This window comes from Galeopterus variegatus, unplaced genomic scaffold, assembly GCF_000696425.1.
Source record: "Galeopterus variegatus unplaced genomic scaffold, G_variegatus-3.0.2 Scaffold4574, whole genome shotgun sequence".
Classification (NCBI taxonomy): domain Eukaryota; kingdom Metazoa; phylum Chordata; class Mammalia; order Dermoptera; family Cynocephalidae; genus Galeopterus; species Galeopterus variegatus.
The window spans coordinates 44,591-60,424 of record NW_007730685.1 but is presented as its reverse complement, the minus strand read 5'-3'; the positions used below and the strand labels follow the sequence as shown (position 1 = coordinate 60,424).

Below are 15,834 nucleotides of genomic sequence, written 5' to 3'. Positions count from 1 at the left end.
AGGACACGTCAGCTTACTAAGAGCTTTTAACATCTGGAATTAGAGGAAAGTGAACTGGTAATGCAGGTAAGGCTCCCCTTTTACAAGCTCTCTAGGGCAGTAGATTAATTGCAAAATTTTCATGATTCTTTTTGCACCCCTTGTACAGCCTGTAGACTAAATATCTGTTTCATAGTTTCTCAGATATCTATTAATACATAAAATACTCAGATATGAGAGGAACTGAGTTTATAAAAACAAAACAAAACAAAACAAAAAAAAAAAAAAAAGAAAAATCCAATGTCCATTAATGGAAGATTGGTTATTAATAAATTATGAAATGGAACTGGCCAGTTAGCTCTGTTGGTTAGAGTGTGGTGCTGATAACACCAAGGTCCACAGTTGGATCCCTGTACCAGTCAGCAAAAACAAACAAATAAATGAATGAATGTACTAGGGCTGAATTAAATTTGACCTCAGAATTCAGCCAAAGGACAAGGTGATGGAAGACCAAAGAGCCAAAATGCCTACTACTCTATACCAACATTTCTGTAGTCCCTGAACTTGTATGTAATTAACGATTGTATGATTATGTATATCACCACCACAACTGATAAAAGTAACAGTAATAAGGTTAACTAGATATACCATGTGGATTTTTTTTTTTTTTTTAAAAGATGACTGGTAAGGGGATCTCAACCTTTGGCTTGGTGTTGTCAGCACCACGCTCAGCCAGTGAGCTAACCGGCCATCCCTATATAGGATCCGAACCCGTGGCCTTGGTGTTATCAGCACCACACTCTCCCAAGTGAGCCACGAGCCGGCCCACCATGTGGATTTTTTTTTTTCCCTTTTTTTCTTTTTTTGTGACTGGCAACGGATCGCAACCCTCAGTGTTGCGCCCGCACCTCGCTCAGCCAGTGAGCGGCTGGTCTGTATGTGGGATCCGAACCCTCGGCGGGAGCGCCACCACACTCCCAAGCGGCGCACTGTAGCAGTGCGCCACCAGGCCGGCCCCACCCACCATGTGGATTTTTAATGTCTATTTGCCATCAGATACAGTAAGCATTCTTAATATTATCTAGGGTGAAAAATCTCCTTATGTCCTTTACATACTGAAATTCTGTTGACATTAGTCAACTGAAATATAAATGTATATTATTATGAGAATACAATGCTATAATTAGTAATGATTATGAAACACATGCAAAAGTATTAGAAATAAAAATATAAGTGAAGATGACCACTGTAAATCTGCCTTTGAAAATAGGCAGAAAGCATCTTTTTCAAGCAATGCCCCAAAACTTTACTACATGGGATCATATAAATGAAACTATTTCAGTCATGACTGATGAAATTTGCAAACCCAGGAAATAAAGAGAATCTTTTTTTTAATCTTGAGTCATTATCAGAGAAAAAAACAAATGCTGAATAACTTGGTAGTAACACCACCAGCTAGCCCCTACTACTGGCAGAACTAGCTTAATAATATTTTGTTCTTGCATTCACCTCAGTGCAAAGTAATCTGTCTCTCTGTACCTCTGTTTTTTGTTTTCTAAAAGTAATCACATTATAAGGTTGTGAGGATCAAATTAATTAAATAAAGGTACATAGAACAGGGCATGGCACACAGTATGTGCTCAATAAATACTGGCTATTATTATCATTATGTCCAATGTATCTTACTGAATGTAGGAATCTGTAAAGTCCATTTTGTTGTTGTTTTTTGTTTTTAGTTTTAAAATTATGTGGTTTTTTTTATTGGTTGTAAAGCCCATTTTCCAAAGTTTGTAGTCACAGTAGAAAAAAAAAAATCTGATATGGCTGATTATGGACAGTTGTTATTTCTGGGGTCTTTTCATTTTACGTGTTATAAATTTCTGTAATGTTTAAATTTTAATGTTCTATTTTCTAGTTAAAAAAAAGAAAGATACTTCAAGAATTACTGAACTACTATAGGCTGGTATTTTCTCAACCAATAGATACTAAAAGTACAAACTAACAGCCTGTAGATGTCCTTGAAATTTGATATTAAAAAAGGATCTTTGTATTTGAAATATTGGGAAACACTGTTTGAATCATAAGTTTCAACGTTATAAAAAGCATTTGCCACTTAACACCAAGACCTCAGATAGTCAATTGCAGGAATGTAAGATTATGCTTCTTGATGTAGTCAAGGATTCACAAGTAGAACACTGAGACACATTGTTAGGAACTCTTGAAGGAGGAAGGAGGCAAAGAAGAGTTAAGACAAACCACAGATTACATAAACTAAATTTAAGAACTATTCTTTTTGAATATAACTTTACCAAACTCTTAATCTAAGACACTAAATTCACTTCTAGGAAGGGAACTATGCATTTAAACAAATTTGCTCGCATAAGCAGTGCCGTTAAGATGCAAATTTACTTAGAAATGAATAAATTTTGATTGTACCTGAAGTAGGTTCCCATGAATCAGAAGAGGATCTTTTTCTTGAGAGATGTCCATTTACCTATTAGCAAAATGAGAACAAATTAATTAGGAGTTGGGAGCAGTATAAAGAATATGAACTTTTCTTCATAACACTTAAACATAGATTTCTAGATTGAATAAATCAGGCATCTGTATTTGGAGGTAAAGTCTAACTTCTATAGCAAAATATTTAAAGATCTTAAGTTTTATCATAAAAATGAAGGGCATTTGTATGATAAAAATGTAAAAAGTCATAAAATGAAGTCAGTTTTCATAATGTTAAATTAGAAATTTACACTAATAACTCAAGATTGATATTATATTAGAACACTGTACAGCAGGCTGAGCATCCCTAATCTGAAAATGAAAATGTTCCAATGAGCATTTTCTTTCTGCGTTTTGGATTGTGGAGTTCCAGATTAGGGACACTCAGTCAGTATGTTTTCTGAAAATATTCCAAAATATCAAATCTGAAATAGTTCTGGTCCCAAGCATTTTGGATAAGGGATATCCGACCTGTATTATTCTGATAAAGAAATAGCAAACCTAATATTTGCCAATCAAGTGAATACAGCTCACTTTTCAACACTTCTGTTTAAAGTCTGATGTACCACCGAACACTGAAATCTTAAAAAAATGAACCAAATATTTCTAACCTCTATTGGTCATTAGCTAATCCCACTGGTTAAGGCACAAAATTCCTTGCAAAGGAGCCTTAGGGTTTACAAACATATCTCCCAGTAACACACAATGCAATAATTTCTATTCACTCCTACAATGTCATAGTTTGGTTTATTTTTGGTCTATCTGGTTTTAAGATTTCATAGCACCTTATCAACACCACACTTTTTTTTCCCTGCAGCTGGCCAGTACAGAGATCTGAACCCTTAACCTTGGTTTTATAACATGCTCTAACCAACTGAGCTAACCAGCTAGTCTCTCACATTGCACTTTCTTGACATCTGATCTTCCTGTTTGCTCTATATGTAGAGAGGCACTTTGGAATTAACAAATTGATTTTCTACGGGAGATGGACAGCTTTTATGCTAATATAAATTTGGTCTATTTAAAAAAAAAAACTGATGACATTAAGATGTATTTGGACAGTTTTCTAAGTTGTGACTATCTAAGATTTCTAAGACGTATACTCATTTATTTAAGACATACAGTACAATCTAAACCAGTGGTTGTCAAACTTTAAAGTATATCAGAATTATCTGGAAGGTCTATTAATTGCAGACATATGGGCCCTACCTCCAGTTTCTGTTTCAGTGGGTCAGGGGTGGGGCCCAAGAATATGCATTTCTAACACCTTCCCAGTTTGTACTGATGCTGCTGGTCCAGGGACCACATTTTGAGAACCACTGCTCTAAACCACTTCCTGTTCTTTTAGATCTTCCATTCCTCAAGTATCTCCCTTCAGCAGAACCTGATTTCAAAATGACTATTATCTGCCTAAAAAAAAAAAAATGCTTCCTTTCCTGATTAGAAAAAGATCTTTGTTACTGGTCTGAAAAAATTAAAGGCAAGAAACACTTTTTTACTGAGCTCAATGAAGGACAATTGGAAGAAACCTAAAGAAACCAGTTTCTACACAAACTGTGTATCAGTATTTCCTTAAAGAAAGATACCAATGTGATGTAATAATTTTAGATATTTTTAGATTTAGTATTCTAAATATGATATAGCAGTAGAAAAGCTAATTCAGTGATTATTGCACATACCAGGTTTGAAAGATTACTCTTTCCAGGTATGACATTGTTCTGTTTACTTTGTTGCTGTCCTGGTGTACATTTTCTTTCTATACTAGTGGATTTTAAGGAAAGACTGCTTGCTTCTGAGAAAGAATTTTCTGAGTTGATTCTCTGCTCCATTTGCTCCTTTCTCAATTTCTTTAGTTCTCGTTCTTTGCAGTAAGAAGCTAGTGACAACTGAAACTTAGCTCCCAAAGGGCTTTCTGCTTGGTGGTGCCTGGATAGGCTGCTCCTGCTGCTAAGACTTCTGGAGCTGATCTTGAAGATGTCAGCATCTGTCACTGCAGCCTGCTTTTTGGAGTCTGCATTGGTCTTTCCTCGATCTCTATCACTCCTCTCCCTGCTATTTTCATGAATGAACAGTGACCTTCTTCTCTCTGGAGATCGATGTTTCTTCTTTAGCGTCTTCATCTCTTTTGACAAGTGGTATGAAGGAACATAGATATTTGTTCCTTTGGATAAATATTTGGAGGCTAGTGAGACACAAGGCTGACGTGACTCATGTACACCATGATCTTTATGGTGCTCTTTAACACCTTTCACGAAAGCTTCTAAAATAGTGCTCTTTTCTGATGACACCCTTTTGTGTTCAGATTTTTTTGGTAAAGATAGTTTCCTTTCAAAGTGCTCTGTCCCAGCGATGGAAAATCCACTTTCTCCATATTTGATGTTTGATTTTTGTGGAGAATCCAACATATGCCTGCCTAAATAGCCAATTAAAACACACACAAATTACACTATTAAAAATAACACAAATGTATATTTTACATATTTATCTTAATTATTGTTTAAAATATTAAACTAAAGCTATCACAAAAATTTCAAATTGATAATATTTGAATAATGACACACACTTTATTGGGAGGGGAGGAAGAGAAATCATGGTTTAGGTCGACAGCTTTACTTTCATAAAGCTCCCTTTTGCTACACTGTGTAATGTCCCTATGGCTCTATTTATGAGGTAAGTTACTGTACTAGAGAATCAAAATAGTACGCATTATGAACATTATTGACTCAAATATTTTAAATTAGAAGGCATAACAACAAATAGTCTTTCTTCATAATGCTTAGAACTTAAGTACATCTTTGTAAAAAAAAAAACACTACATCTTCATTTTCAATTTTGAACACTATGTTTAATCAAATTAGTTAGAGTTTAGAGTAGGTTTAAAAGTTGAATCCATGTCTCTCCTCACCCCAAAATATCCCACAAAAAATTCATTAACGGTATACATACCTTGTTTTGAAGCTGGTTTGAAGAAATCTATAATTGACTGCTTCCTGAAAATAAAAGCATAACTAATATGGTATCACATAAGCAAATATCAAAGCCTCAATAATTCAGATTAAATGGAGAATGTTAGGTTTATTGAATATAGGCTGCATTTCACTATCTGGTTTAATCAATTTCTGACAATGTCAATAATACTTGCTAAGCTGATCATAAAAAAAATTGAAAAATATAATTTATCACTTCCTATAGGAGTTCATTTATAAAAACACAGCTAAAGTTTATATAATCTACAGTACTAAAATAAGACAGGAGTATGGATCCAGGGAATTGGCATAGAGTGCCTCTAAGGACTGACACACTTACTGCTGCATGGAGAACGGAAGTTCTTGGGGACAGGCATCTGATCCTGTTTGTTGATATCTCCAGTGATTGGTACAAAATAACACTCAGTAGATATTTGTTTAATGAATAATTGAGATTATAAAAATGGGGAAAAACTTGAACAGACTCCATAATAACGGTAGAACAATAGATGGTAGAATGGCAATATGGCTGATTTGGGCTGACCTCAGGAGGCAGTTGAAGAAGAGTGTGCTGGGCAAAGGCAGAAAGGATCAAATACTAAGTTTTTGCACTCTCTTTATATACTATAGTAAGATGTTAATCTATGTAAAAGCACAAATTGGAAAGAGCCTTCACAACTAAATAAGTAGTGTTTCAAATTCTTAATTTTTTATGTAAGAATCCTTAAGATATTTACAAAAATAACACATGCCTGGGAAAACCACAAAACAAGGAGAAAAGGAAGTTAACAAGTAAGTAAAAAATAACAAAAACCAAATTGCTTTAATTTTTAAAGATTTCTGGGCTGGCCAGTTGGTTAGCTCAGTTGGTTAGAGTGCCACCTTGTAACCTTGTAAGGGTTTGGATCCCCATACTGCCAGCTGCCAAAAACAAACAAAAATCCAAATAAAGATTTCTGTACCCTAAAGTGGACACAAAATGAAATAGTACCATACTACTAGAATTTGTATTGATCTGTTCATGTATTTAGCATTGTTAGCTTCAAAAAGGGGGATATTATCACATGCACAAGAAATTATCTGGCAACTTTTGCTAAAATGTATTCATTTTACTGAAAGAGAATAAGCTGTAGACTACCCCTTTCCCTAAACATTATTCACTATGAGGTTGGAATGCTCAGTGAAAACTTGAACAATCCAAGTCCCCTGAAGGTTAAGCTTCTTCTACATCTTGTACACTTTACTGATCATGTTAGAAAAGCAATGCACATCTTTACTGGTGTACTGAGAGTCCGCCATGTTTGTCTAGGATGTTGGCAGAAAAACTAAGTGGTTAAGAGATGAATATGAGTGACAGGCTATGGAAGAACATATGCATTTGTTTACATCTCTTCCCTAAAATATTATATCCCAAGCTTCTTTTCGATTAATACGTCAGAAAGCGAAAACTGGTTTTGAAGAAAACATATAAGAAACCTGTAAAATAACCATGAATGTAACTTAAGAGGTAATAGTTCCCGAAGTTCATATGCACAGAAATGTCCATTTCCTATTTGTAACTCGTTAAAAAAAACCGTGTAAGTTTCTCAAATCCTATCTGAAACTTCTGGGACCAAATGTGTTTTATAATCCTGAATTTATCAGATTTTTGAGAGGCGATAACTTGGATGTATTATTTAAAGCCCCAGTGGGGTCCAGTGCTGCAACCCATAATCAAAGACATTAATATTTCTCTAGCAAAACTTAAGAATATTCACACTTAATGGGATAAAGCCCTTACATTAGTTCTGGCCAGATTTGGTTGCTAAGATGTGGTGCCAAACTTACTGAAAACTTGGTTTTCATAGCTTTCTGGCCTTCAGAATAAAGATAATGGATTGTGGACCTGTACCACAATATTAGAACATGAATTTACTATTAGACTATTAACAGCTTTTAAACTTAAAATAAAAAAGACAGTACCAAGTTCGCAGAGAATTTAAACATGTTTTATTGTCAGAGGATGTCATTTGATGAAACTTCCCATCTCATTACATAGCTCCCATAAAATCTTTACAAAAAAACTGGCCTCTTGGAGAGGCGTAAAGTTGCTGAAAGAGAAAACATATCACATTCCAAATCTGTATATTCTTTTTAAGTATGAATTATCGAGTACACTGGACTACAAGTCTGGATTTCCTCCATCACATCTTACATAATTTCACCTACAGTATAGAAAAGGTTTATACTACTAAACCACTAGGATCAGAACTGAGAACGTACAGAAAAAACAACCTAAATATGCATTAAGCAGTTAGGGCCGAAGTTAAGCTCTCGTAAAGGTCAAAAATCACGTTCTACCTAAGGCGGGTTCTCCGTAGCCATCCAGGCTGGTGGTCCCTAGACCGAGCAGCTTCCCAACTACGGAAAAGGAAACTCCAACTCCCAGAAGCCCCTGCGCGGAGGCGAGGCTTTGCCAGGCCCGGGAACGCCAGGCCCGGGCTCGCGAAGGATGGCGGGAACTGGAAAAGCGGCCGCCGCAATCCTCCCCTCATACCCTTGCCCCCGCGACCCGGCCCCTTCTCAAGCCCTCTGCACGGTACCTGTCCCCAGGACTCTCTGTTCTCTTTCCCGCTGCAGCAGGGGCGGTACTACCGGGTCTCAGATGGCAGCGCGGGGGCGACGACCCCGGGGCTGGGGATGAGGGGAAACCTGGCCTAGCGAGCATGCAGCGCCTTGTCATGTCGGTGCCGCTGGCGATGGCGGCATGAGCTGTGGCTGGAGAAGTTGCGTGCGTGGTTGCCGTCTTGCTGCTGGGACCCCGGGAGGCTGTCGGAGCAGAGGTGGGCGGCACCCCCTTCTCTCTTCATGGCGGTTCTCTCTCTTCGGAAGTGACTCCGGTGTGAGCGGGAAGGAACCTGAGAACCAGCAGGGGGTGGGCCTTACTTGAGGCATCGCGTTCTGATTGGCTGGCACGGCAGTCATTCTGGCGGTGGCGCAATAGAAAGCCGCAGCCCCTCGGGAGAAGGCGGGGTTTGGGAAGGGGGAGGGGAGGAAGAAAACTGTCCCCTCACCCCGTCACGTGCGCCGAGGGCGCGCGCCCCCGCGTCGGGGCCGAGTCGGCCTTGGCGGGCGTGCGGGGGCGGGAAGGCGAGCAGTCGCGGTTGCTGCTGCAGCTGGCGAAACCCGTCTGGTGGAGGTTGAGGAGTGAGGTTTGCTGAAGTAAACCCGAGCCCGGCAGCTGCCCTCCGTGAGGATGGCCAACAGTTGGGCTTTATGTGTCATACAATTGTGCCTCAGAAATCCCCAGCTGTTCATTACATCGTCTCTTTAACATCTCAGGCCAAAGTGCCATAATGCTGTTACCATTTCCTCGTTAGTGTGCACAGCCCAATCTGAAGACTTGTCCGTTCTGTGAGAGTTCTTGTTAGTGGTAGATTTTTTTTTTTTTTTAAGAAGAAAAAACCCCATTGAGATAAATAGAGTTTTTATCACATAAAAGCATTTTGTTTCTCATGAGTTATCCACGAAGTCTCTGCAGCCGGCTTCCTTAGAGATTTTTGAAAGGAACGTAGGATCAGCTTTCAAGTACCCATGTTAGGTGTGGACAGCACAGATTAGTAAAAGCTGCCAGCAATCACCAGTCGTCCTTTATAAAGGGCTTGTTCTTTGGAGGCTGTTAGCCGAGGTTTTCCATACAGACTGAGAGACTGGCCAGAGTATCTCTAAGCCTCAGTTTCCACATCTATAAAATGGGTATATTACTCACTTTCATGGGTAGTTGTAAACCATGAGATAAGTAATGTAAACTGCACAGTTCAGATTCTTTCATGTAATAGGTACTGAACAAATTATAGTTCCCTGTCCTTTGTTCTCCAGACAGACTCTTACAGTGAATTTAACTTCCTACAGAATCTTCAGACACAGATCAAATACTGTTAAAATAACTATTAACAATCAAAATATCAATCTCAAGAATATCCAGGCTTTAATTGACAGGGCTGTTCAACCAATTGGATGGAACAAAATCTTAAGTGACATAAAATAATTTGAACGGGTCTTTCAAGTTTATCGTACTGGAGTCGAAATACTTGGGTCGCTAAGCATGCCTGACTGACCTGAAGTTTACCTCCTTTCCCTTCCCCATTTGCCCTTAGGAGGAAGAATTAATGAGGAATAAAGTGGCCAACAGGCTGGCAAAGTAGAAGGTAGAAGATAAACAGTGAACATACAGGTCCCTCACTCATCCAAAAAGCATATATGCACAGCTCTATACTAGACAGTGGTGGTGCAAGAAAGGAAATACCAAAATAAAGGGAACTTTTCTGCTCCTAATAATTGAGAATTTACTGTATCTAGCATTGTTCCTTACATAAAAAGAACGTAATAGTTGCTCAAGATGTGTTGAATGAATAATGACTTACTCATACATTTGTTTATTAAGGGCTTTTTACATGTATTATTTCCTATTTCTTGATTTAGTGCTGTCTGTTGGATGTTTCTACACTAGGAATTTCCTGCTTCTGTAACAGAGCACATCTACAAAACATTTAATACGATTTGTTTCATTGCATGCTCAGTCCATAGATAGTAATGCATAAAAACATGTTCTGCATGATCAATTAGTTGCTTTTCTTGGATTATAGCATTTGAGTCATACAGCCTCCAAGGTATCACTTTGAAGTCTGTATTCACGCTACCAAACAATAGTTTTCACATTTTCTTAATCTGAGCAACAGATTATGGAGGTAAGTGAGGCAAGAAATCCCTTGATCAATAAATGGTGATGGAGTCATAATGAAAACACAGTTTTAAAAATCTCTTCTTAACAGGGAAGTAGTTATCTAAATCCTCAATAAGCATCAAGGCTCTTTGTTTAAGCCATGTTTGAAAATGATACAGATTTGGGTTGTAGGGTGATATATGTTCAACATACTAACAAGAATGGCTGCGAGCCTCTAAGGCTCTTCTTCCCCCCAAGTAGTGTTGGACATTCTATTTTGTGTTTATACCCCTTCTCCCACTTTAAGTGTGTACTTGTACCCCCCCACACAAATACCCACACTAACACTGTTATTGTAAGGGCTTTTTATGCTTTAATTTGTAGTGAGTCAGAAATAGATGGCAGAAAACTGTGCACTGGGTAAAAGATGTTAAGGAGCTCAGATGTGTGCACATGAGAGGAGGGGAGAAAAATTGAGGTGGGGCTGGAGGAAAAGGACAATGAATACTGTAAGCAAGACTGAATTAAAGACCTAAAATGAAACCCCAGCCAGGACTGGAAAAATAATTGGGAGAAATTAAGGCTGGATAACCATAAAAGGCTAGTTTGGGAAGATTTCTGAGCATGGAGGTGAGGAAGAAAAGACCACAGGAATGGAGTGACTTCTATGCATGAAGCTCCTATGGGGTACAGCTCAGCACTTTAGCACTCTGAGTTGTTAAAGATGATAGGAAAAGAGTGGGCTCTGGCCTTGACTAAAGGGATGGAACAGCAGCAGAAACAATGTTACATGAATAACAGATCAAGTTTGCTGGGAAAGTCAAGCCCAACGTGAGAGTTCTGAGAGGAGTGAGGTACAACTGATACCAGAGATCCTGAGCAGTCACATAGAGAAAAACACAGCTTGGGCAGATTGGCTCACACAGTATCTTGACAGGCAGGGACTAAGAGAACAAAAGGTCAGTTAAGTTACAAAGAATGCTGCTAGAAAGCAGGGAACTCTAAAACTAACTTCAAATTCTACAGTATCAACAAATTTTTGCTCTGAGGTTGCTGTGCCGTGGAATAAATTCCAAGGCTCTTGTTGGAGGGTGCTTTAGGGCAGGTCAAGAGACTAAGACTGGTTCAATGCTGAGCAGCCAGTGGCCCGCTGTGTGTGTGGAGGTGAGGATAGACAGTGGCCTGGGAAGGGGGTTAAGGAACAGATTCAGAGAAACAGGAAATAATTAACTTGAAAGCCTGGCGGAGAATGAAAGACCACGTGACGATCTCAAGAAGGGAAGGTGAGCTCACAAGGGCTCAAGATCCACATAAATCACTCTTCAAACAGATGACTCATTCAGAACTGCCCAAAAAGTGCTTGGAAGAAGCGCCAGCTTGGTTTTAAGGGGTTGCTGGGGAAAAGCCAAATATAATATGGGGTAATGTCATATAACCTAAATTTCCTGAGAGTAATTAATAAAACTGTGAAAGCAGATCTGATGTCAAGGAAACCGAGTTTCTTGTTATTGTATTATGGAATGGTGTAAGGTAGTTTCCTGCACTTTAGGTGCATGGGAAACATTTGTGATTTTTGACATATCTAAATATTTCCTATACTATTATTTACTTAATATTTTTCTTTAAATCACTTTTAAAACTTAAATACATTTATTTTAGAGGAAAACTTTACATCATTTCTGTAAGTGGAAAATCAGTATTACTTTCCTAAAATGGAAGATAACTGTAAAAACAAATAGCTAAATAATAATTAGTTAAAAATATTTAAATATACCCAAGTTTCTTCTAGAGTCATCTGTCTCCCAGTGCTGTTAGGCATAGACTGTACTCATACATCTGAAACATAAGAAACTTAGGAAATACTGGTTTTAGGGATTCCAGCAGCCTGTAGTCAGGTGTTTTTCACACCTGGTTAGCAACCCATTGGAGGGTTTTGAAATTGACCAAAAAAAAAAAAAAAGACAATGGAATAAGAGAATTCACTGCACACAGTATATGGGTATGTATTGTTTTGCAATATGTTTACTTCTTCAGTTGTATATATTTTTTCTATGGTGGTGGTGTAAAAGGTATTTCTGTGGCCCTGCTGTGGGGTGTGGTCACCTGTATTCATGTATCACACTTCCGTGTGTTGGTGGTATTGAACAGCAGAAGCTGTTTGGGGGAAAGAGATGGTCTTCCTTTGGTCACTCCAGCTGGTGGGGTGGGGGGTGGGTAGGGGGCAAAACTTGTCTCTCTTTTTGCCTTTTTATGGCCATACTCTCCAGATATCTCTATGTATTTACATCTATCTATCTCATTTTAAAAAGGACCAATGGTTTTAGATGAAAAGTTATGCTGGCTGTTATGCTCAGTGCTTTCAGTGAAGACCTTGTTATGCTCAGTGCTTTCAGCGAAGACCTTGCCAGCTAGCCTCCACTATCTATTAGCCTCTGCTCACTTCTCTGTCTGCCTTTCTCAGGACCTCACCACTGACACCCCTGCTCCTGCATGCTTCTTGTGGGCAATGTGGCAGCCATTATGTTGCCTGATAGGGAATTTGTTAGCATAAAAGTTTGTTGCTGGGTTCTCAGACTCAATGTGTCTGAAATATAAACTCATTATGTTAGCTCCCCAAACCCCCAAATTTGGTGTTCTCTCTTCCCCTATCTCTTATCTCAGTGAATGGTTTCATCATCTCCCCCCACCTGTCATTCAAGCCCAAAACATGGGAGTCCTATTAGCCCCTTCCTCCATTACCCTCAGCCCCTGTGTGTTATTAGTCACCAAGTTTTATTGATTTTACATTCTAGCACTTCTATCCTTTCTTCTCTCTCTCTCTCACACACACCCTTATTTGATTCTTTTTAGAAATGTAAAAGGTATAAACAAATACAAAGAATAATATTACACACATATATTTACGACTTCAAACTCACAACTGTTAACACTTTATCCAGTTACTTCTCTTCTGTTCTTTTTGTTTTTATAATAAAACATTACACATCCTTTCTCACTGTACCCTCAGTTTAATTCCCCTCTCCCCCATTATGGTGGTTTTCAAGTCACTAAATATTTTTACATACATATGTATTTAGTCATCAAGAATATATAGGATTATTTTGTATTTGTTTTTAAAAATATGCATACATGTACATTTTATATCTCTATGCAGTCAATATGCCACATTTTATTTGTCCATTACAAATAAAAATGCTGTCATGGACATCTCTGCACGTGTTTCTTTGTGCCCGTGTGCAAAAATTTCTATGGTTTATATAATCAGAAGGGAAATTACTGGGTCATAGGGTATTTGCGTTATCAAGTTTATTGTATGCTGCCAAATTGCTTTCCATAAGTGGCTGAATTAATTTACAGTTTCACTAGCTATGTATGAGAGCACTGTTTTCCTCATGTCTGCTCCAATATTTGGTATCATCATCCTTTTTTTTTTGTCAATCTGGGGGAAAATGGTTTCTCATTGTTTTATTTTGCATACCCTTAATTATTGAGTATCTCTTCATATATTTTGGGGGGGCCTATTAGGATTCTTCTTTTGTTAATTGCTAACACGTATTTCACCCATTTTCTAAGTTGTTTATATTTTTCTTATTGGTTTGTAGAATTTAAAAAAATACATATTTTGAGTACTCAAAAATCCTTTACATCCCGCCTGCTGCAACCTGATACAGGTCCTGGTTAACTCTTTTACAATAACTTCCAAATTAGTCTCCTTGCCTTCAGTTTTGCCCTTCTTCAATTCATCTTCCAACACTGCAGCCAGAACTATCTTTCTAATAAGCAAATCAGAGTATGCCACTCCCAAACTCATTACTGACAGGGAAACAAAATAAGACAAAAACATCATCATCGACAACAACAGCATCATACAAAACCCCCAAACAAAATTTAAAATTTGCCATACTAGGTACTCCACAATCCCATCCTTCTCTACATATGCTGTGCAATCAGACTGTTCTCCTGGCACATCTCACGTTGAGCCAGAAGAATGGTATTGGCCATTCTTTGAAAACGTCAGCCTCACTCATTCTTCTGGGCTTTTGTACAAGCCATTTGTTGTGCTACTTGTCCTCCAGTAAAAATTTCCCTGACATCTCTAAAGGGACCTGGTTGCTCCTTGCTCAATCCTTATATACACTATGGCTCCACTATTATATTTATGACCTTACATTGAAATGATTTATTGTACATGTCTTCTCTCTAGGTTGAAAGCTTCAATCGGACAGGTCTCTGTCTGTTTGTCTCAAGGCACAGAGTGGTGAGGAGTGTGAGCTCTGAAGCCTGAGTGCCTGGGTTTGAATCTTAGCTGTGTTACTGTTTGGGATGTTATTTAGCCTCTCCACAACTCAGATTCCTCATTTGTAAAATGGAGATAGTACCTATCTCACTGGCTTGTATTAAATCAATTAATACACATAAAGTGCTTATAATCATATCTGGTGTCAAGTAGTTGTTCAATAAAAGTAATTCTGATTACCCCTATTTATTAACCATTTGTTAATAACTATTATTGGTTCATAATAAGCACTTGGCATACTTGCACAAATGCCTCATTTCCCCACCCTGGATGTCTTAATGCCGTTTTCAGAATCAGAACTGAGGGTGTTGAAACATCTGTTTGCTGTCCTTGGGATGGTACATGCTCCATAGGGGCTAGCTCGTATAGCTGGATCGGTTCCCCCAGCCTGTCTCGTGCTGAGTCCTGACTTCCTCTGATTTCTTGACACAAGGACCATTTCTTAAAATGAGATTCCTAGAGCAAGAGGATGTACTTGGTGCAGGAGCAGTGCTAGCCTAGGTGACACTTGGACATTTCCAACTAAAGTGTCAGGAGTAATCCCTACTGTTTACTTAGTCCTGGCTTGGGTCATAGTCAGTAGTGCCCCCCTTCTTCCTTCCTTCTTTCTCCAGCACCTCCATCCCAGCCAATTAGCTTCTTTAGCAGAAACAACTGGAGGCGTTAGAGAAATGCATTACATTAAATGAACCTGAGGACATTCTTTGCATTTTAAAAACTTTGGCTAGCCACTCTGTGCTACTTCTACCCCGGTCCTCTCCAGGCCACTCACCAAATCTGCCTTTTCCCTCTTCTCTTCACTTTTGAAGCAGCAGGCTTCAGTCTGAAGTCTCAACGTGGTAAACCCAAACCATTCATTCCAAGATTTCCCCAGAATCCATAGTTTCCTGTGTTGGGGACTCACATGCTCTTTACCATAATGTTCTCTCTCTAAACTCTTCCAAGCGCAATATTCTCACTTTGTGTTCTTATGACCAGAGTAGAAACAAACCTTTCCTGGGTAGTTGGGAACAGGAAAATGTGCTTTGTTTTTGTTTTGTAGAGCACAGCCTAGAAATGCCACGCCTGATTTTTCTAGAGGCCCTTAGAGTGCTGCTGGCTTAGATCACAAATGAAAAATTCAGATGTGGACAGGTGTGAAAGTCAAGGGATCAGCCTGGGGGATTCTGAGTGTCTCTAACTCAGCAGAACAAATGGCAAAACAACAGGTGTCTACAGATGTACCGACCCGTGAGGCACTTATACACAAAGCTTGCTTTGGAATTGAATTCTCTCATGAAATATGCCACCTCTTTGTGTGGTCCCCACTACCCAATCTCTGCAGAGCTCAAGAAATTATGCATTCTGCTGACCAGGTACCAGGAGGTTGTGTGTGACTCATCCAAGATTAA

At 38.7% G+C, this 15,834-nt stretch overlaps 1 protein-coding gene across 2 annotated transcripts in view; it reads right to left on the bottom strand.

The window, feature by feature from the left end:
• Positions 1 to 8,327, bottom strand: part of FAM178A (family with sequence similarity 178, member A) — a 41,438-nt gene extending 33,111 nt beyond the window's left edge. Inside the window, exons 1-4 of one of the 2 annotated variants that reach the window (XM_008587854.1) lie at positions 8,027 to 8,327; positions 5,425 to 5,468; positions 4,158 to 4,891; positions 2,416 to 2,473 (exon numbers count right to left, since the gene is read on the bottom strand). In XM_008587854.1, the coding sequence (XP_008586076.1) occupies positions 2,416 to 2,473; positions 4,158 to 4,891; positions 5,425 to 5,468; positions 8,027 to 8,166 (976 nt within the window). In that variant the 5' untranslated portion in view covers positions 8,167 to 8,327. The remainder of the gene's footprint in view (positions 1 to 2,415; positions 2,474 to 4,157; positions 4,892 to 5,424; positions 5,469 to 8,026) is intronic. The other variant, XM_008587855.1, reaches the window with a different exon arrangement.
• Between the last annotated feature and the right edge of the window lie 7,507 nt (positions 8,328 to 15,834).